General features: G+C 37.8%; 1 protein-coding gene and 1 long non-coding RNA gene across 6 annotated transcripts in view; one reads left to right on the top strand and one right to left on the bottom strand.

Annotated features, from left to right (window-relative positions):
- Positions 1-10,832, bottom strand: part of LOC103141251 (uncharacterized) — a 17,968-nt gene extending 7,136 nt beyond the window's left edge. Inside the window, exons 1-3 of one of the 2 annotated variants that reach the window (XR_476564.1) lie at positions 10,744-10,832; positions 10,393-10,478; positions 9,879-9,965 (exon numbers count right to left, since the gene is read on the bottom strand). This is a non-coding gene — a long non-coding RNA (uncharacterized LOC103141251). Of the gene's footprint in view, positions 1-9,878; positions 9,966-10,392; positions 10,479-10,743 lie in introns of those variants that run through there. The other variant, XR_001662700.1, reaches the window with a different exon arrangement.
- stra6 (signaling receptor and transporter of retinol STRA6) overlaps positions 10,469-21,023 on the top strand; it is a 21,456-nt gene continuing 10,901 nt past the window's right edge. For 2 of the 4 annotated variants that reach the window (XM_016673728.1, XM_007556806.2), the window contains exons 1-7: positions 10,469-10,539; positions 15,250-15,662; positions 16,610-16,676; positions 17,369-17,451; positions 19,295-19,428; positions 19,878-20,044; positions 20,777-20,902. In XM_016673728.1, the coding sequence (XP_016529214.1) occupies positions 15,592-15,662; positions 16,610-16,676; positions 17,369-17,451; positions 19,295-19,428; positions 19,878-20,044; positions 20,777-20,902 (648 nt within the window). In that variant the 5' untranslated portion in view covers positions 10,469-10,539; positions 15,250-15,591. Of the gene's footprint in view, positions 10,540-10,892; positions 10,990-11,224; positions 11,439-15,249; positions 15,663-16,609; positions 16,677-17,368; positions 17,452-19,294; positions 19,429-19,877; positions 20,045-20,776; positions 20,903-21,023 lie in introns of those variants that run through there. The other 2 variants (XM_007556805.2, XM_007556802.2) reach the window with 2 other exon arrangements.

The raw sequence follows: 21,023 nt of genomic DNA, 5'->3' as shown, positions 1-21,023 counted from the left end.
TTTCATAGCAGGGCTTCCAGTCAATGTAAAGTCACATCGGATGGGCAGCCTTGAGCCGCACAATGCTGCTCGAAGCCCGGCTCTAAAGCCACAGAGGCGGTGTCACACTTGTCACTGGAATAATTAGTTCGGCACAATGAAGCAGCATTCATCTGTAGCTGAGATGCTGTCTTCATTGCCACATGAATCGACATTCCCCTACACAGCCTCCGGTTTCCAGGCAGAAGCTCAGGTTGATGAGTTTAAATAGATAAGATGGAGGAAAAAGAAAATCAGAAAGCGACTTCCGGGACGATCCCATCAGATCGTGGAGGTAACTGAGCAGCAAAATGTCAGCGAGTGTGTGGGGATGCGTGGATTTACATAAACTAGCCGTTTCATCACTTAGTAACCTTATCCTGACCAACCTTCTGTTAGGACAGTAAATGGCATCTATAATTACATCAATATGAAAGATACTTATCTTTCAGATTGCAAAGAGTTGCAATCTTTCAGATTTTCTGTTTTGTTTCCTTCTCTCTCAAATATTTACAATAATCAAAAAAGTATATTGAATAAATACTAAATACAGTTTTCCAAACCAACCTAGCCCATATAACCGCTGGATCCTTCCTTGCTGTTCACAACTACAAATCTTTGCGATTACTGCTAATGAGTTTTACATCACTGTGGAGGATCTTTGGTCCACTTTTCTTTGCTAACTTATTTCAAATTCAGTTGCCCATACAACCATGAATGGCTTGTTTTATGAAAGACATTTTATAAGGTCAACCAAAGTACCTCAATCAAATTTAAATCTAGACTTTCAGGCCACTCCAAAACCTTGATTTATTTATTTTTTTGTAAGAGCCAATCAGAGGAGAACTCACTGTTGTGCGTTAGATTATTGTGCTGCTTCATAATTTCAGTGCGTCACAAACTGATGGCCAGACGTTCTTCTTCTACAGAATTTTCAGGGAAAGAGCAAAACTCATGGATCCATCAGTTACAACAAGTCACCCAGATCCTGGCCCAGCAAAGCAGCCCAGGTCTTCACATAAGCACCACTATATTTGACTATCAGAAAGACGTTCTGTTCTTTCTCTTGAAATGCTGTGCTGGTTTTATATGGAGCCAATTTTAAAACAGTTTTAAAAAATGTTTTCATAAGTCTAAAATATTTTCCCCAAAGTTTAGATGTTTTTTTATTTTTTCCTTTCTCTTTTTTTAGGGAAATGTATTAAAAAATCCCCATCGATTCAGGATTTACTGAGATTGGCCATTTTGAACCTGGGCTCAGAGGGTTTTTCTTTAAGTGTCTGTCAGCCTGGGTTGAAAGATTTTAAAACTGCATTTTACCCATGATAAAATAAATCACAATTTCACAAATGCTTTTGACATTTACTTTATTAAAATATGCCAGATGATCTATATTTCAGTGTGACAAGTGTGTAAAAACATAACACTGCATGTGACTATTGCACTCACTGACACACATGTTAAATAAAGATTTATCTCTTTACCCATGATACAATTTCTACTGGAACTGCACAAAACTAAAAAAAAAGCCATACTTTCCCTCTTTTTAAGGGTGTGCTGAAAAAAAAATGTACCAAGACAGATGTTTTAGAAAACTAAACTTGTCAAAGAGGAATACAAAAGACGACATCTTTGTGTTCAATATATTATCTTAAGAAAAAACAAACAAACTAGGTAATCATTTCTTTTGATGGACAAACATTGCAGACAGAACTAAAAAAAAAAACAAGGCACAAACTGATCAATATATAATTTCAAAGATTCGACCCCCCTTCAGACTTCCTTCACAAGAATAAAAGCATTAATTATGCAGCCATGCAGAACAGTCTTCACTTATCACAAACACACTGGTAATATGAATCCTTTCATTTAACGATTTGTGCACATTTGTGTAATACGCTGCATATTTCAAATCTTTTGTCAGACCCAATCGTGTGTTCACTGTTGCTTCAGATTTCGGCAGAAACAAAAGCTTTGTCCTCCTGCAGACAGTCAGCAGTGCACAGCCGACTCAGTCACACGGGGTCTCCAGACAAGTCAATAATTCAGAGCAAGGAGTGAAATCTTATAAGGCGGCAAGATAGTGAACAGAAAAAAAAAAAAAAAAAGAAGCAGCAAACAGTAGATATGGGGGGAGTATGGAGGCTAACTCCTGTTTGCAGCTCCTGACCCAGAGCAATAACATGTCAGATGAGGCTTTCAGGGATTTTACCTGTCAATCACACACCAGTCTCTACATTGGAGCAACTGAAAAAAAAAAAAAAGAGATTTTCTTCCACTTTCTTAAAGCCAGGGTTTTATTTGTGAAATATAGTTAACCGTTAGATGAGATAACAAAAGGAAACGGGATCACTGTGGGCCTAAATGGTGAACACAACCAATGGAGCATTGATCAGTGTCGCAAGCCGAGATGCAAATCACTGCAGAGAATTATTTGCATGATGGCATCTGATGACAGCATGAGCGATGATGTGTAATATTAAACCGGTCGGTAGCACATGCAGAGCTGCCAAGTACCATAACAAATGGTACAGATAATGAACAGCAAATTCAACATCTTGTTGCACAGAAAAAAAAAAAAAAAAAAAAAAAAACTAAAGTGTGGGCAAGAAGATCATTAAGCTATGGTCTAGAAAGAAAAACCTGCTACCCTGTAAAATAAAATCAACTTACTTTTGAAATTAATCTGTATCTTGTATTTTTGTGTTATAAATTGGAAAAGACATTTTAGGGCCATTGTCTTGAGCCTTGATAATGTGTGGACGCACAAAAGCCTGACTTACTTCTTCTGTTTTATGACTGTGTCTATTAAAACATAAAGGCACAACCTCTTACAACATATTAAATGTCGTATTAAAAGGAGGAGCAAAACACTGAGACTTTTTATTTTTTTAACATCAAAGCAAACAGCCATACGCATGCTAACATCTAGATTTCAGCGGCTGCAGAATGAAAGGAGTCGCCTCACAGCAGTGCTGTACTGCTTTTGCTCTCCTGAGAGAAAAATCCCAGTAGGAATAAAAGAGAAAAAAGTCGTTTGTTCAGATCTGGATGGCAATACCTTGTACAGTCTCTTTGTTTGACGTCCATATGAAAAATAGTTAAAAGAGAAATCGAGATTACTATATTTATTTCCTGCAACTCTTAATGCCTCATTGGTATTTTTTATCTTTTTGTTCCATTATTTCATCTACTTTTAGATTTTTGCCATCGTAATATTTCTGAACCGACTCTGGTTGTGCCTCTCATTCGCTCACCTGAACATGTGTATGCAAATGACAATCTGTTGTGGTCCTAATTATAGTCCAGCTCACATGAAAAACAGTCGTGTGACTCCACAAGATCAAGGAGGGCTTTTTTTTTTTTTATGATCCAATCACACCGTAAGAGTCCCACTGAGGAAGGTAAGGGCAAGGATGTTATTAGAAGTGTTTCAGAAATTACCTTTGAAGAGCCATTTCAGAAGATTGCAATGAAAATAACGTGACAAACACTTAGCCTTGAAGCATGCTACGCTGCTCGTACACTGCTGGCCCCAGGGGTTTGCGTCGCCACTCATCGTCAGATCTCTCCAGGGAAATATGAGCCAGGTTCCCATGGCAGGATTCCATGAAATCAATACAGTGACGTTACTGTGACAGTAGGTGGAAACCAATCCATCTCCCACATTAGGGAAATAGCATCTACCGCAGTGTTTCTCAACCCTGGTCCTCACCGCCCCCCTGCTCTGCATGTTTTAGATGTGCCTCTATTCCAGAACAGCTGATTCAAATGATTGCATGACCATCAAGTACTGCAGAAGCCCGTTAATCACCCAGAGATACAATTCAGGTGTGTGGCAGAAGGGAAATACCTAAAACATGCAGGGCAGGGGGGGCGGTGAGGACCAGGGTTGAGAAACACTGATCTAGAGTGTACGTGGGACAAAGCTACAATATCCAGATCTTCCAAAAACAAAGACGTCCTCAATGAATGCTACAACCAGTCAATGTCCTTGGTGTTCGCATTCCCCGCCCCCGACTCCAAAACAAGTCTCCTAATATCATATAGAGACGATTAGTTATAAATATGTTAGAGGTCTGACACTATAAAGAAGTGCTACTCTAAAACTCCCTTTTGGTCGTTACACAACTAATGGATCACACAAGATTTTTCTTGTGTCATGATGTGTTTACCTTGACCTAATTTATAGCCCCTGGCATTCCTCTTTTAGTGTTGAGTGAAAATGTGTCTCTTTGTTCACTCAGTGACATGTGGACGGGTGTCTTCGGCTAATGGAGTCTAGTATGAGTGATCTTTGCAGGGGACCCATCAGTGTGATGGCGCTATCGTCTCTTGGGGATTTCGGCGGACACCCAGAATCCCTCTAATCTGACCATTTGTGCTGAGCTGACTTTTACAAATCATCACACTGACGGCTCTCCCTGTGTTCAAAGCGAGCAGTGCAATCAATTAACAGAGGCGGGAAAATCTGTTTTCATTTTATGCCTACTTTCTAATCAATAGTTTCTTTTACTCATAAAACACACATAAATACCTCAAAGGAAAAATATAAGTATATTCCTTAATTTAGAATTAATGCAACATAATATCATGATATATTTTCTTGATTTCTTCAAATAACACCGATTTCTTCTTTCAAAAGATGCAAACATGTTACAAATAACAAAAAGGAGTCGACCTGTTGCCCATTATTGGTAATATTTCATCAAAAACTATTAATATTAAATAGTTTAAATGATAACATTAAGTTACCAGTGTGTTGGAGCGCAAGCAATATTGCACTCTGCTCCTTAGCCCCCTGAGAAAAAACCCTCCAGTAAAATTAGCCAGAGGAATGAAGCTTTGCAATAAGGAGACCCAGTTAAGCCTTAAATACTAGAACTTTTACTGAGAACTGTAAAAGTCCTAATTTAATAATAAGAGGCACTGCAATCTGAAGAAGTGATAGTCTTTAGTCATTGCATCAGTATCCATCCATCTATTGCCTTCTGCTTATCTGATATCCCAGACATCTCTTTCCTCATTGTGAAAAATTCCAGAGTATTTCCATATTCAAAATTCCTATAAAAAAAACGTGGGTCTGCGCTGGGATCTCCTCCCAGTTGGACATCCTCAGTAACCTTCCAGAATATGTCTTCCTGGGAAAATCCTGATCACATGTTTTAAACCACATCAATAGATTCCTATTAATGTGGAGGAGCAGTGGCTCTATGGAGCTCCTTGTGTCATTTAATTATCACATGTTAAGGTCAGAACAAAATAAATACAATAGGTTTTTTTTTTTTCTGGTTTCTTTACCATGATAGAGCAGAGCAGCACCCACATTACTACAGGTGAAATATCTCAAAAACCCGCCCCAAATAACTTAACTTGCCGCTGCTTTTTGTTGTTGTTTACAGTTTTAATTTAGATCACTGGAAAACATACAAACCTGAATATAGTCACCATTGTCAGGCTTCCAATGCAAACATCTAGCAGGAGGAATATCTGCTCTTTCCTTTTGTGTTTCTAAGATTTTCCCTGCAGTTTCTGATAGTTTAGACAAGCTCTTGCTTCATCCTCATTCCAGCAGAGACGTGTGAAAGTCAAGCATCTCTAAACACACAGTGAGACGCGTCTGCAGCCTCAGACGATGAATGCATTATTCATAAGAAAAATCTAACAGAGCAGGAGGCCGCCTCGATTTTATGAGGAGTGGACAGACTTAGTGCCTGTGGCACAAGTGATTGTCTGATGAAGGGACTCGACAATAATCGGACCTTAAATTCATGAACATGGAAAACACTCTGGCCTTAATTCAAACAGTTCCAAAAAATGGTGAATAATCAGCTACAATTAAAAGGAACATAATGGATCTTAATTAAAAAAAAAAAACAAAAAAAACAGAGTAAAAACAAAAACCAAACAAAAAAAAAACAGTAAACCCTGAAGATCTAAGCACAAACTCCACACTGACAGATTGCAAAATATTATGACCTCCATCCTTTTCTGTCCTCAATTACCTCTAAAAGGATCATTTTACAAATTTCTATTTTAGATAACCATTACATGCACCAAGTAAATGAAAAGAGTTCGTATTAATACAATAATTGAAAGCTATTATGTATGAAATAGCAAAATTACCCATAAGACCAAAACAAAATCCATTTACCATGGTCAGAAATCTATAGTGGCACAATTATTTCCTCAAGAAATTTCTGTGGCCATAATTAAGTATATTTCTTCCACATTTGTACTGCATTCTGGCATTTCAGGGGAAGCTCTAAGGTTAGTCTCTATTTTTACCAGTTAAAAGGTAACTTGGAAGTGACTGCAAAAATTTAACATTATCATCACTGATATGTTAAAAGACGTCTTAAAAAACAAAAACAAAACTGAACAACAAGCCAATACTCCTCTGAACTCTTGGCCAGCAGATCAGCAGAGGCTTTAGATTTATGCTTAGTGAGACATCAGAAACCCCCTCACACACAGAGACAATAACCCAGCAGAGACCAGAGCAAGGACATCAATCACACCCGCAAGTACAACACCCCGGCTAAAACAGACATGAACACACACTTACCCGACAACATAAACACACATCACGAAGAGCAATGCAATGAAAACAAGCAGACTTCCTAAAGATTATATGTTATCATTCGCGGTCTCCGACAGGACACATGAAAACTCACTGAGCTTTTTCCAGTAGATAAAATGAGACATCTGCCGAAAACGTTCGCAGACTTTATGTCAGACGACGTCTCGGTTTGTAAAGGTTCATCTCATAAACTGCACCTTAGTCTTAGTGCATGTGTGTACCATCATTATCTCCAGACAGTGTTTAATCATACACTGGAAACCATTACCTTAGATAAACAGGTCGTGAAAAATCAAATTAAATTCCGGAGTGTGTTTGAAGGTGTTTTCTGAGCCGTTACGTAAAGAGGATTACTACACAGCAGCTCAGACTCAACCCTGCCTCCCTGCCATAAATTTCAGGTGCCTGTCAGGCAAGCACAGCAGGAACATGACACAGTGAGCACTGCACACCGCCGTCCTCAACAGAGTAATCATGACCACTTTAATAACCATCAGGATGATTTGTACTTGTCACAAGCTCTTTAGATATAATGTCTCATTCTCTGTGCTCATAAACTCTGAAATAAATCTGTTTCTTTCTGCGCAGCACAATAACAGTGATACATCACTGCAGAAATGACCAGTGAGACTAAAATTTATTTTTGTGTCTTTCCCTACAGCAATATTAACTTTGGATTGCAATCTAAAGAATCCATTAAGCAACGGATTATAGAGAAAGAAAAAAAAAAAAAAGCTTTTAGATGTTTAAACGTTCAGCTCTCATATCACATTCCCAAAACAATTGTAAATATCAGAACACCGTTAGAAGACTGAACCTGCCAACCTCATGAGCAAAATAAAAGTTTTCCAGTCTGATGATCCTTTTGAAAAATGTGAAATGTTTAGAGTCTTTAATGGTAGGAAGGTATGCCTTAAAGAAAATAAGATTTGACTTGACATTTCTACAGCTGAACAGTATAATTGAGATGACATATTATACTATGCACAAGGTTTTTTTTCCACTCACTTGGCTATGTTTTACTTTCCGGTGCTCAGACTTTTTGCAACCATCTCAAGTGATCTTGAGCAATAAGCTAATGAAAAGACCTTTAGTGTTTCAAAGTTTTATTTAGAACATTGGCTGCTCCCCCCCCCCTTTTTCTGCCCAGTGCTTCTGCGTGAGGAATGGGGCTTTTGTTTGTTAAGCCACTTAACTCTGACCGATTCAAGCATTACCACAGCTCCTAAACTCGAGGGGTAATATTGTTGACTAACAAAACACAATCTTTCTAAAACCCCCGCACAATATTGCGTAGCTTCAAGCGCAAAAAATATCATTTCAGAACATAAACGGTAATATCTAAGACCAACATTCAATGATGCACATTTTGTGTTTGGCATCAGTTTGTAACTAAAGGTTTCATACCAAAAACTAACTGAAAATTCAACATTTAGTGCCTGAAAGAACTTTACGGTGAATGATAAATGAAGAACATGTTTTAACTTCATAGCCTTGTAAGTTGCCTCTCTCTGTGAGGATGCTTCAAAGAGCTATATGAACAAAGCTACAAAAACAGCTTGGAGTGTTAAAATACATCACAGTAATGGGAGACCAGCAGAATGGAGCTTTAAGATAGAGATGGGCAGGTCAATGTCCAAGGGTTGCTTCCTGTTACATATATGTTTTTTGGATTTTGGTAGATGCAGCAATAGAAAAAAATTACACATTTATGAAGGTTTTGAGTATTGTCCCTTAATTAAAATGTATCCGATGTGATTAAATCCTCTGAGTTCAGTCGTCCGATGCGAAAAATGAGTCACTGGTAGGCATTCAGTGGATTGAATTAAACAAGAAAGAATGTGAACCAATTATATGGCAGTCAGTCTGTGGATGGTAGAGGAGCTGCAGCTTTTCAGATGAAGCACCGACGTGGAATACCCTGGACGCCCCACTCAGATCCTCTGGTCAGAGTGGCACCCTTCTTTGGTCATGTGACTAACATAAACACAGCTGGTGTTTTGCCACAATAAAAACTCTTTCGTGAATTTACAGATTATCATGTAGTTTATCCCTTACATTTCCAGTTTTCATCATCAACCACCAATAATAATAATATAAACTGAACTTGCCCTGACAAGTTGTTTCCATTGGCGAAGGCTTTGCTCTGTTTCAAGGAGACAAATTCCTCCTCCACCTCTTCATTATTACTTCTGCATGGGTAACCCACCACCTGACCGCTAAGGAATGTGAAAAATGGAAGTGAAAACTGATCCAAACATGACAATTTTCAAAAGGAAACCATCGCCCTTGGGTCTACTACAGTAGCAATCTTAAAAAAAAAAAAAGCAGGATTTTCTTAAGCGTAAAAACTATGTATGTTGCAGTAACATTTTTTTAAAGATATGTTTGACACCGACATTAATTATCCTGGATATTAACAGCTACCCGACTCCATTCAGCTTCATTGCAGCTGTCGACAGAGATAAGCAGGTCTTTTATGTCGGCTCAAATGTACGCTTTTCCACCTCAAACAAACACAAAATCCAATTATGCTCTAATTGACTGTAACAGGGCTCATTGATTATGACAGGCGGTGGAGCAGACTGAGCAGTAAAAAATATCCACAGTAATTAGCCCTGTGCACCCTGGAGGCCTTTTGGGAGCCACAATTTAATATAAAGACAATATTTCTCACAACTGGTCGATCTGAACTGGTCAATTTATGTTGCTGTATGTGGAGCACAAAGGAACGAATACCAAAGAGATTGGATATAAATTCAAATAGGTTACACTGCAGATATGACTATGAAGTTCATTCTGCACGTCAGCTGGGATAGAAGATTGCCAAAATGTTTTCTCAGAAGAAAACCTAGAGTAAGATAATAATTGGTAATTTGGTTAAATGACTTGCAAAAACAGCTACTTTGAATCAATGTATACTTTTAAGGAAATAGTTGGAATAACAGAAATAAAATTAATGGAAAAGAGAAAATTGGTTTAAGAAAAAGTTACTTTTGTCCTTGTTTGACAAACAACAACTATGGATTCTTGAAGGTATAAAAGCTGAAAAAGTCATGTATGAATCAGAAAACCATAAGTTGTTTAGGTAAGGTTAAACAGTATGAGCTGAGACAACATGCAGAGCTGTTACACTAGCAAATCATGTAACTATTTACACTAATGGAAGCAGAATATGACATTTAATTGCTATGCAAGTGACAAATGAAGACCAATCAAAAAGCTTCAAAAGAGAAATACGAAACAAATGTACTAACGGACGTTCTGAAGACAATTATTGTAATTGTTTGTTTTAATAGCATCATTAACTGCATTAGCTCTCATGCCTTGAGGGTCATCAGACTCTTTGTAAACGTTGGAAAACCTGCACAGAAGAAACACTTGGAATTAAAAAAATTGCTTAAAACTCTACACTGACATCTGTCAAAAGTTATTCGCTGCCCACATGGATTACAAATGCCAACAGATCAGCTTGATTGTTGTGTCTCTAGTGATGCAATTAATGCAAACATAGAACAGTGATTCTTCTATGATATTTTTTAAGAACTTTATTCCCCAGCTGTCTTCTTGTTGTGCATTTAGTAGCAAACAAGATACGCCACTGGAAATCACTTTTAAGACACTAAAACACACAGATTTCACTATGAACAGCATCAGTGAAAACAACTTGAACTTGACCTCATTAGTCACGACTTAATGTTTCACAACATTGTTTTTTTTTTCTGTTTCCATAGAGCAGACATTTTATGATGCTTTCACCATCACAAGATAGAGACAGAGCAAAGTCCCACCTTTGTGTAGCATGGGGTGTCCAGGGGGGAAAAAAAGTTACCCTTGAGATCGCTGTTTATGTAATAACTGGATTGCTGTAAGGTGCCTGTGAAGAGGGGAAAAAAGCCTCTTCAAATTAAGAGTAAACTGGACAAGACGGACCAAAGGTAAGAGCCAGATTTAGGACTGAATTTTGTAAAAACTTGTGAGCTAATCTGCAGGGATTATTTTAGACAATTTATAGCGTCAAAGATTTAATGGGAAAAAAATGTGTGCATAATTAATAATAATAATAATAATCTCAAAATCAATTGCTATTAACGTAGATATTAACTTTTCAAGCCTACTTAGCGCTTCACCAGCACACCCACCTGTGATTCTTTCAGGAGGCTGAAAGATTTCCACCACCGCACATAAAGGCTTCATAGAATCTGTTCCGGTGTTTAGTCAGCGTCGATACTTAATGCGAGTCAGTTATTTAACCACAATGCTGAAGTTTCAGGATCGTTTCCTGCGCGCAGAGCAAAGGCGCAGGTGACTCGGTTACCTGGCGGTGCTGAAAGTGCCTTTGTTCGGAAGATCAAGCTCCACTTCAAAGGATTGAAGTTTGTCGTGAGGTTTGTTTGAAGCCGAACCCAACCGGTTCTGTCACGGAAAAAAAAAGAAAAAGTGATGCTTTCACAACTGTGGGAAATATGACGGGTCAGCACAGCTGATTTTGTTTTAAATTGAGAAGCACAAAACTGGAATCACGTCAGCTGGTTATATTTCTTGAACGTCCACGCATTCAGATGATTGTGTTTTCTAATCAGATATCAGTGTGAAACCCATAGATAATGGTTTGTTTGATTTTTATTCTAGAACACTTCTACTACACTTGAATATGAGTGTTTTTTTGTTTTGTTTTGTTTTTTTGGCTTTTGTGCAATGGATAAACATAAGTCTTGATTTAGTTTTATTTTTATATTTATAGCATTAAAAAGTCAAACAAACAGCAAAGAGAACCAAAAGTATATGACCAGTTTTATCTTGTTCCCAACTCAATGATGTCAAAATAGCCACCTGGGTGAGTTATCATCTGTTTGTTTGGTTTCTTCTGGTCTGTCTGCATTTGTTTTGCTGTAAGTAGGACCATTGCTAGCCATTTGGGTGCCCTAAGAACACATACTTTGTTGTTTCCCCCCTCAACAAAAACTAACAGAGGGAAATCAAGGCTAACTAAGTTAACATACTTCAAGAGGAATTGAATAGAGGAAACGAAGTATAGCATTCTGTACTTGTTTGATGCAAACCTCTAAAAGACAAAGGCAAGCAGCTGACTCATGCAATCATGACAGGTTTTATTTTCTGACGAAGATTAATGAGGAGGAGCTCATTAAAACCAGAAAATCCTCAAACTCTACAAAACTTGTTTTTACATTAAGATAATATTTTTAGATTAAAATTATTTTTAAAACTGGACAGATGTAACTGGCTAAAGATGAAATTATTTTTCATGTCTTTGTATTTATAACTATATGTTGCTTTTTTTATTTGCTTATGGCAGATTAGTATTGCTTCAGTAGTGAATAACTGTATGTAAAATGATGTTAGTTTTTTTTTTTTGTCTTCAACAATAAGACAATGTTGGTGATTCACCCTCCTCCCCTCCTAGTCACTGTATGGAAAAGGGAATGCACAGCTGCTGTTAGTTAGCCTGACCATTGACTTCTTTCCCAATTTCACTTGATTCTAATCTCCCTTCATTGCTCCATCTGGGCTTTCTCCCATTGAAGTTGATTTTTCCGGTAGAATTTGTATTGAGCCAATCGGCGAACAAAAGGAGAAGTTGTGAACGATGACCTTGATTTTCTGTGCTGCTTTGGGATTGTAGTCTGACTGTAGTTTTAGCAATGGCAGCAGATAAAGTGAGACGAGCTGTTCAGTCCATGTTGGCCTGAATTAACATTAACAGTCATCTCGGCATTTCTCTCTTTGCAGGTTATTCAAAGCGCAGGCAGTTTTCCGTAAACTGTGCAGCATTGGACTGGTACATTACATGCATTCATTCACACACTAATTTCAGACAGAAGTCAACCGAGATATTGTTTTCTGCCTGTTCTCGGCTTTTAAAAGAAATCTGAACAATTTCAATCAATTTTTTAAGACAAAATTTTGTATTTCAATTTAATATTTTCCATTTTAAGAAATCAAATAACTTTTTTTATTTTTATTCGATCATAAATGTGCACACAAAACATGAATGTGAAACATGGAGGTATTCCATGAGATTTGTAAAGCTGTGGAAACATTTTCATTGATTGCTTTGTTAATGCATGGCCTGTCTGTTGATGGTTTGCATGGTTACATTGTTAAAAATGGATTATCCAGTCAGAACCTCAATTATGTTCTGTTTTTTTCAAGGCTCATGTCTGTTCTTAACATAGCTTGCCTCTTACAAAAAAAAAAAAAAAGACCTTTTGAGTCAACTTCCTAAACCTGATACAAGTAAGTTAAGTGTCTTATTCAATCAAACCACCTCTCTGTGATGTAACTGTTCAAAGCATTCTTTGTTCAGTGACCCCTTTATTTGGTGGGCTGCTTTTGCTTTGGCAGCACATTTGATTTGGTGACTTAGTGTGCTGTGTTCTCATGAGTGTTAGAGGGGACATTTTTTGTTGCATTTTAATATTAGAGGACTCTTTTCATCTAGTCATAGTGTATGAGAAACAAACATGTTCCCTGCGGAAGCAAAAAGTAAATCTCCACAGACATTCAGTGTTTTGCCAAAGTTTTAATCATCTATTTTACATGCTGTCAAACTACAACCACAAACATCCATCACTGGATTTTACTTGATTTATTCAGTGATACTCTGACACAAAGTAATGTAAAATTGTAAGGTGCAGAGAAAAGTTTATATATATATATATATATATATATATATATATATATATATTACTCTGTTGCCCCTAAATAAAATCCAGTCTGACTGACCGCCTTTAGAAATTACACAATTAGTAAATGCAGTCCAACTGTTTGAAGTTTAAAATTGTTATAAAAGCAGCTGATCTTTTGGCATTATTAAAACAAAGCTATATGAAGTCCCATTTACTGTTTAGCCACTGCCAATTTTGGGGAAGGAGAAAACACAAGTTGCTGTGGTCAGTTGACTAGAGTGACCAAAGTTGAACCTGAACACATCGTTCTGCCGTCTAGTCAGATCTATAATGTAGTCATTTAGATCCAAGCATATTGTTCAATTTCAGATTAAAATCAAGTTGAGAATGTACAATAAGACTCTCTCTAATCTGACTGGGGTTAAATAATGAACAGCAATTTCAGACTCGGAGACAAAAGGAAAACATTGCTGTCAATGACATTTACAGACAATACAGACCTTATAAATTTAATTATTCAAATTTGTGTAAAAACAACATTTTTAAGATAATTTTTTTGTAAATACAGTATGCTGAATTTTCAGAGAATGGTTGCTTAGAGTAGGAATCCCACAAACATGTTTTGATAAGTAGGTATGCAAAGTAAATGTTTGCTCTTTAGCAGTTTACATTAAAATAAATGATGCTTAAATTTCTCAATTTGGGAAAAAGTACAAATTCTGTAGAAGATATAACTTTTCCCAGTTTCAGACATGGATGTTTTAAGAGTGATAATAAAGGGACCCGACTGTTCTGTCTCCAGCAGGGGAGATTTGAAGAGGCTGAACCAGTAAATTCTGCACAGCTGAAATGATAACATGACATTATCTTAATCCTTTGTGACTATCAGGATTAAGATCAGGAGGTTGTATCAATGTTTGGACAGTAAAACAGGTGCTTACAACACGACAAAACTCTCGCTTTGATAGCCGTCATTCAGATAAGTTAATGATTAATTATTTACATGTTTGCCCTCTTAGTTGTAAAAATTGAAAAATATGTGTTTGTTTAGATTTGTGCAAAAACACGGAGCAGGTGAGTCTTCATTATTGTGTTCTGTCTCTTAAGTAATAAGATATGCAAGTAGAAATGTTGACAATGTGCCAATATAAGATCGCTTTAAGGATCCTGCTTGAGGCTTAAAAAACAAAACAAAACTTGAGACTATAGGAACTTGTTCCAGCAGGACAACAACCCTAAAACTAGATACATAAATTAGGTCCAGATCTAAATTCAGTGGAAAATTTGTGGAAAGTCTTAAAAATGTATAGTTAAATATGCTCTTCATCTAATCAGAAGTTCAGGGATTCTTCACTCTGTAATGACACACACGTTTGTATCGGTGAGTCACATAATGTCAAAATAAAATACCACAGTGGTTTTGGTTGTAATGTTACAAAATCTGAACATGCTCAGGGGTGTACAAACTTTATCATAGCACTCTGTATTCTGTTCCCTGTATCTGTTCTTTATCAGTAAATGACAAAGTACTGAAGTGAATTAGTTAGAATTGATTCTTATCCATCTGAGAGGGAGAGATATAACCTTTTGGGAGAATGTTCTCTGTCCTGCTAAACGCATTCTGCCGCATGTGGTTTTGGTGACTCGCCTTGATTAGCCTTTGGTAACCTTTCACACATGATTTGTCGTGGTACAGGGTATCCCTGTACCACGACAAAAAGGAACAACAGTAGAATTTCCCTGTTATCAGCGTGGAACTCCAATGGCTCTGATAAGACAGACCCATTGCTTCCAGCTACCCACACAGTCAAAGCTGGAGTTTTATTACCATGCACACCCAACCTCTTAAGCCACAAGCAACAGGTCCGCCAGCGGAGTTTAAACAGTAGATGTAATCCCGGTAAGACACAGGTGGCCTTCCAGATTGGCTCCCCAGATCTCCACATATCTCCCTCCTCTCTCACATTCTTGCCCCCCTCTCTCACTCTTTTTCTCCAGGTTTGTTGGTGGTAACCCTAAGCTGAAACAGGGCCTTAAAGCAGGGTGGAGGCAGCAGGCAGGAGCTGGGACTTGTCACATTATACTCAGGACCAGAGCGGGACGAGGGCACCTGAATAGAGACTGTGAGAGAGGGTAGCCGACGCTGAGTGAGAGTAGACCAAACACAGGAGAACAAGGACGCCGGGGCAGCAGCCGCAGCCGCAGCAGAGGCCAACGTAGGACTTGGCAGATTCCTCCCCCCACCTCGAGGCAGGGGGATCACAGCTTTCCGTCACCAGACACTGTGGACAGTTTTCCAACTTCTTTGTAACAGGATCTGTTTGAAAAAGAGACGGCACAATGGATAAGGATGCGCTCGTGGACTATGAGTATCCGGATCTGGATCCACTGCCATCCAAAATTGAAACAGAGTAAGTATAGCACTTTCTAACTGCACTTCATTTCAGATCCGTATTTTGTCCGTAATTTTGAACATCATGCTGTTTTTTTTCAACACAAATTCAACTTCATCTGTTCTCTCTCTCATGTTGAGTAGTAATTCCCCAATCTTTTGTTTGGAGTCGGTGCTGAGATACACCTCTCACTGAGATATAAGGTGACTCGTACCAAACTTCTACTGTGTCACAGTAGGTGACCCAGATTGGAGTTTTTTTTTTTCTTTTTTTTTTTTTTTTTGTCATTCTTAAACTATATCATTTTCAGGCTTTTAAGTTTGCAAATATTATTGGCTGAATCTTTTTAACAAAAAGGCTTAAAAACTTTAACACATTTTACCCAAAATAGGCAGGAATTCAACATTCAGTATTGATTTGGAGTTTAAATCATTTTAATAAAGAAAAACCTCTTAAAGGAAGAAAAAGTTCTGAGACTAGGTCAAAGGTTCAACTTCAAGCAGGAGAACAACAGTAAACAAACAGCCAGACAGACAATGGATTGGTGTACCTTACTAATGTATTGGAATGGCCCAGTCAAAGTTAAATTTTCAATTGAAAATTCAGCAAAATTTGGAACAATCCACAAGTGACTCTGCATAAAACAACAAGCAGTATGCCTAAAAAGTTACTAAAGGTCAGAAAATGTTATGTTTGATGTTTTTCTGGACGCCCAGTGTGAACCTAGCATATTTACCTCCCCTGTCGCACAGGAACATGATCATAGGCTTTTCTCGTGTCACACTCATACCAATCCGTTTAAATCCAAATCTCTGCTCTTAGACTTTGTCCACCAAGTTTCCAGCAACAAATGATCCTGACACTGACGTGAAATGCTTAGTGAGGTACAACGAAGGTCAGCTCAGGAACTCTGGGCGTAACCTTCTGTCTTTGGTAACATGTGAATCATTTGTCTTTTTCTTTAGAACTATCCCTCCATGTGACCCCACTGCAGATGACATGCTGTATCACATATGCATCACTGCGATATCTGTGAGTCTGACATCCGTTCACTTTTTCTCTTACACAATATTACGCTGACGTGCTTAATGAGGTTATGCAGTGTCAGTCATGTTTCACTTTCTGGATTATGGAAGTTACTCCATGCCTGGTCCTATTATCATTAGCAAAAAAAACAACAAAAAAAAACAACTCGGTGTAGCATGACCCCTTGGGTTAAAGAAATTACATTATAAAGCAAACTTTAGACATTTGTATTTCTTGTGGTATACTGGAAAAACCTTTCTGTCATGTTTTGACTCATGAAAATTGTACATCTTCATCCGAGATGTTCATTCATGACTGCTGATGGTGCAAAACAAATGTGCAATAGTTAAGAATAGTACAGTATCCACTATCTTAAATCTTGCTTTAATTTCTTTTTAGATTACGCCTTATAATCTTATGTGGAGATGATACCCAGGGTTTGTTCTTTTTAGAGACAATTGCGATAGACTGCCTCAGTTAATAGCCAAACATTGTTCCCACCCCAGTGTTTCCTAAATGTGTCACAGGTCAAAAAGGTCATTGAACCCCACAACTCAGTAAATGGTCATCCTGACTAATGACACGTTGGTCAGACCGCATCTATAGGGAACACTAATGAGACTGAGGTTAAGCCTTTTGTTACATGTCACTGCATGGTGCTCTGCAGCTGAAGCTAACCAAGATGTCTGTTCTTTCAGATGGTCATCATGCTAATTCTAGCCATCCTCGCTAGGCGCACAAAGGTCGGCAAGAGACAGAAAGGACTTCCAGGTTTACTCAGGTATCATTTATGTTTTTCTTTACTCAAATGAATGGATTACTGTGATATTCAAGTTGTTTGGTAACATTCTGTTCCACTGGCCTCAAATCCTTTGGAGTAAAATAAGGTTTAACATGTAAACAAGTTTACTTAGATGGGGAAAATCTCTCTTAGAGACCATTTGCTATTGAGGGGTGAAATTTAGCCTTTAAGATCTCTGAAGTGTTTGCTGGTTCAGTTGTCGCGTCATAAATCAGAGGTAAAAGTGTATGTTTATTTTGCTTTCAGTTGTGTTTTCACTTTTCTTGAAAACATTTTGGGAAACGCATTTTAATATGGTTGCCAACTAACCAGGAAACCTGAAAAGGTTGGCAAGTTTGTTTATTTCTGAAGCACTGTTCATATAGTTTAATATTCCATCAGTGAACAATTGATGGAACAGTTGGAACAGTATTAGATTTATTGGTGCTAGGAAGCTTAATTAGAATCGGCTTCATTTGCCAAGTGTGTGCACACAAACAAGAAATTTGACTTTGGTTCCACTTTGCTCTTAATGAAGACAATTAAAAACATGTATTGTCCCTAAAGTTGAAATTGCATGAGGACAGAGTTCTTCAGTTGTAAGTAATAGAAACAGTTAAATTTGCTGACTCCTCCTAGCTGTTCAAGTTGGAATTTAAACTTTAGCATGCGTAAGGCTTGTGTTTACAAAGAAACATCTGACTTTTAACATTTAACAGAGCACAGTATTAAAGTTCAATATTTAATATGGGTGCCATGCAAACAAAACTATTAGTCAATTTTTCAAATTGTGTTTCTATACCAATGGCACAAACCATACAGCGATTCCTTGTGAAAATGTTTCTTCATAGAGTTTGATCACATAAGTCTATACTTAGGGCCTCTAGTTGGAACAAATTACTTTAATGTTTGAACACATCAGGACTTGAGAAATACATTTTTTGTTTGCATTGCAAACACTGGTTAGCATTTCAACAATCAGAAAATCCAATATCCGAGCTAACATCTGAACATGAGTATCATGTGGATTTCAAGCTGGCTGAAATCCACATGATTTCATGTGGATTTCAGCCACATGAAATCCACATGATTTCATGTGGATTTCATGTGAACTTCATCTGAACTTCATCTGAGTTCTAATGAGTTCAGATGAGTCCCAAATGAGTATCTGGAAAATCAGCTGAACATGCACCAACATGGGCCCTGCTTCTTATCCATAATTGTCCAGCATCAAACTTTTATAGGCAGTTAACACAGGGCATTACGTAACCAAATAATCCCATCTGAAAGACATTTTCAACCCATTTTCCATCCATGAGGGCCCCATATGTAAATCGTGCCTGTGTGGTCCATCTTGCAACTATGCTGCATTCCATTTTCAGTCAGAGCTGATCTTCGAAGTTACCAGTTGGAGAGAGAGAGAAAAAAAAAAAAAACGGTTTGAATTCACATTGGGAAATCCGAGGACTCGTTGAGCAGACATAAGGTTCATATGTCTGCAATATGACTGCCGTGTGTACAAAACGTAATAAACATTGAAGATATAATCTAACTATTACCAGTTCTGAGGGTTTGCTTCGATTCTAACCAGTGGCACACTCTATTTGTGAATATGTTTCTTTGGTGTTTAAATCCTTGGAGAAATACATTCTTATTGTTCTGTACTGCTACTATACTATTCTACTACAATAATCAATTCCCACTGATCTTTCCACCTATTTTAAATGAGAGGAAGATGAATGATAGATTCCAGCTTTTAAAATGCATTGACTAACCATTCTCTCATTCATATTTTGGTCTGGTAACATGCGAGCACTAAACAGCTGCTGATTTGCTCTCTCAGTCCAGTCAACTTCCTGGATCACACGCAGCACAAGGGTCTGGCAGTGGCAGTGTTTGGAGTGCTGTTGTGCAAACTCTGGGGGCTGCTCATATCCCCCAATCCCTTACCTTTCACCACAGACTCCACGAACAAACGTGAGCTCAACCTCATCTTGTCTGCAATGGCTTAGCGTATATTATGTCCATATTGTGTGATAAAATATTTTTCAGGAAAACACTGGAAGGATAACCACTCTTAAAACACTACATTTGTTCTAAAACTTGATTGTTGTGTCTTGTTGCATGCCTGCTCTCCTAGACTCAGACATTTTGAACAGTTTTTTTTTTGTTTTTTGTTTTTTTTTGTCTGAAATTACATAAGAAACAGCTATAATTTTAAGGAGTCACTGTATTGCACCTTTACGCCAAACCATAAACCGTAAAAGCTTCACAGATCAGAAAAAATATAGCTGCTAAATAATTAACACCTGTTAATCCAAACAGATTCTTTAAGATTTATTTAGGCCAGAACTACCTTTAGTGCGAAGATGAAACAAAATGTCGTCACACCTTCAGATGTTCACACACTGGTGTTGTATTTGCAGAGAACTGGGTGATTCTGGGAGTCTTCTACTACCCCACTCTATACTACCCTCTCCTGGCATGTGGCACTTTGCATAATAAAGTTGGCTACGTACTTGGTAGCCTCTTATCATGGACACACTTTAGTGTTCTGGTGTGGCAAAAAATCGACTGCCCCAAGACACCTCTGGTGAGTAATTTATCTCTTTTGTTTTCTTTGGAAATAACTCAGAAATAACCTTCATTCTTTGATGTCTTCATTTGTGTGAGAGAAGGAAAAGGAAGCTGTTCATGTGGTTTATTTCTGTCAGTCTGTCTGTGTGGTGTCTCCTTCAGTGTAAAATGGATTATTTCAAAAACAAAGCGGCTCTGTCCTGCAGTGGAAGCCCACTGAGTACCAAACAGAATTGGTCTGCAGTGTGACACAATTAGAAAAGATGAAGACTGAGCTACCCTGAAAGATTAACGGACCTTTACTCCGAGGCTTTGAATGTTGCACAAAGACAGATTTTGTCCAAAGATTTTAGGACTTTTTGTGCACTAAATAGCGTTCTGTCCAAACGATTAGCTGCACTGTCCTCTGATCTAAACCAAGATGTTTTGTTGGTATTAATCACTTTAGAGTGTGTCAGTTAAAGAAAGAAAAAAAAACCTGTTGAATTGATTCTTTTGTGATAGTCTTCTTCTGTGAAGCTTTGTGAGGTATTGAGCATCTTTACTTACCAAAAAAGCAGGATACATTTTATTAATTATTCCTCTTTTAATTTAATCCAAAATAACAGGAAAATGTCTAAATCCCATCTCAACACAGGACATGCCTATCTTGTTCTGTATCATGCAAGACGTTTTCTAAATGTGTTACTATAAAGATCCACAACCACAAGTGATCTAAAGTGTTTGTTTTTTTTTCATTCCTCTGCAGATACACAAGCACTACTCCTTGTTTTCCAGCCTGCCTCAGATAGCTTGCTTAGCATTCCTCAGTTTCCAATATCCCCTGCTTCTATTCAAGGGCTTCAAGGGTGCAGAAAGGACCAATGCCACAGAGGTGAGCTTTCACCAGGGAGCATCTTAGGCCTGGTTCAGGATGGTTGCAATTATTCAGCTTTCTTACTACCCAAAAATAGGTCCATGTTTTTTTCAAAAAAAAAAAAATAAAATAAAATATA

This window comes from Poecilia formosa, unplaced genomic scaffold, assembly GCF_000485575.1.
Source record: "Poecilia formosa unplaced genomic scaffold, Poecilia_formosa-5.1.2 Scaffold81, whole genome shotgun sequence".
In the NCBI taxonomy this organism is placed as follows: Eukaryota; Metazoa; Chordata; class Actinopteri; order Cyprinodontiformes; family Poeciliidae; genus Poecilia; species Poecilia formosa.
Note: the sequence above shows the minus strand (reverse complement) of the source record. Positions and strands in the feature narration are given on the sequence as shown.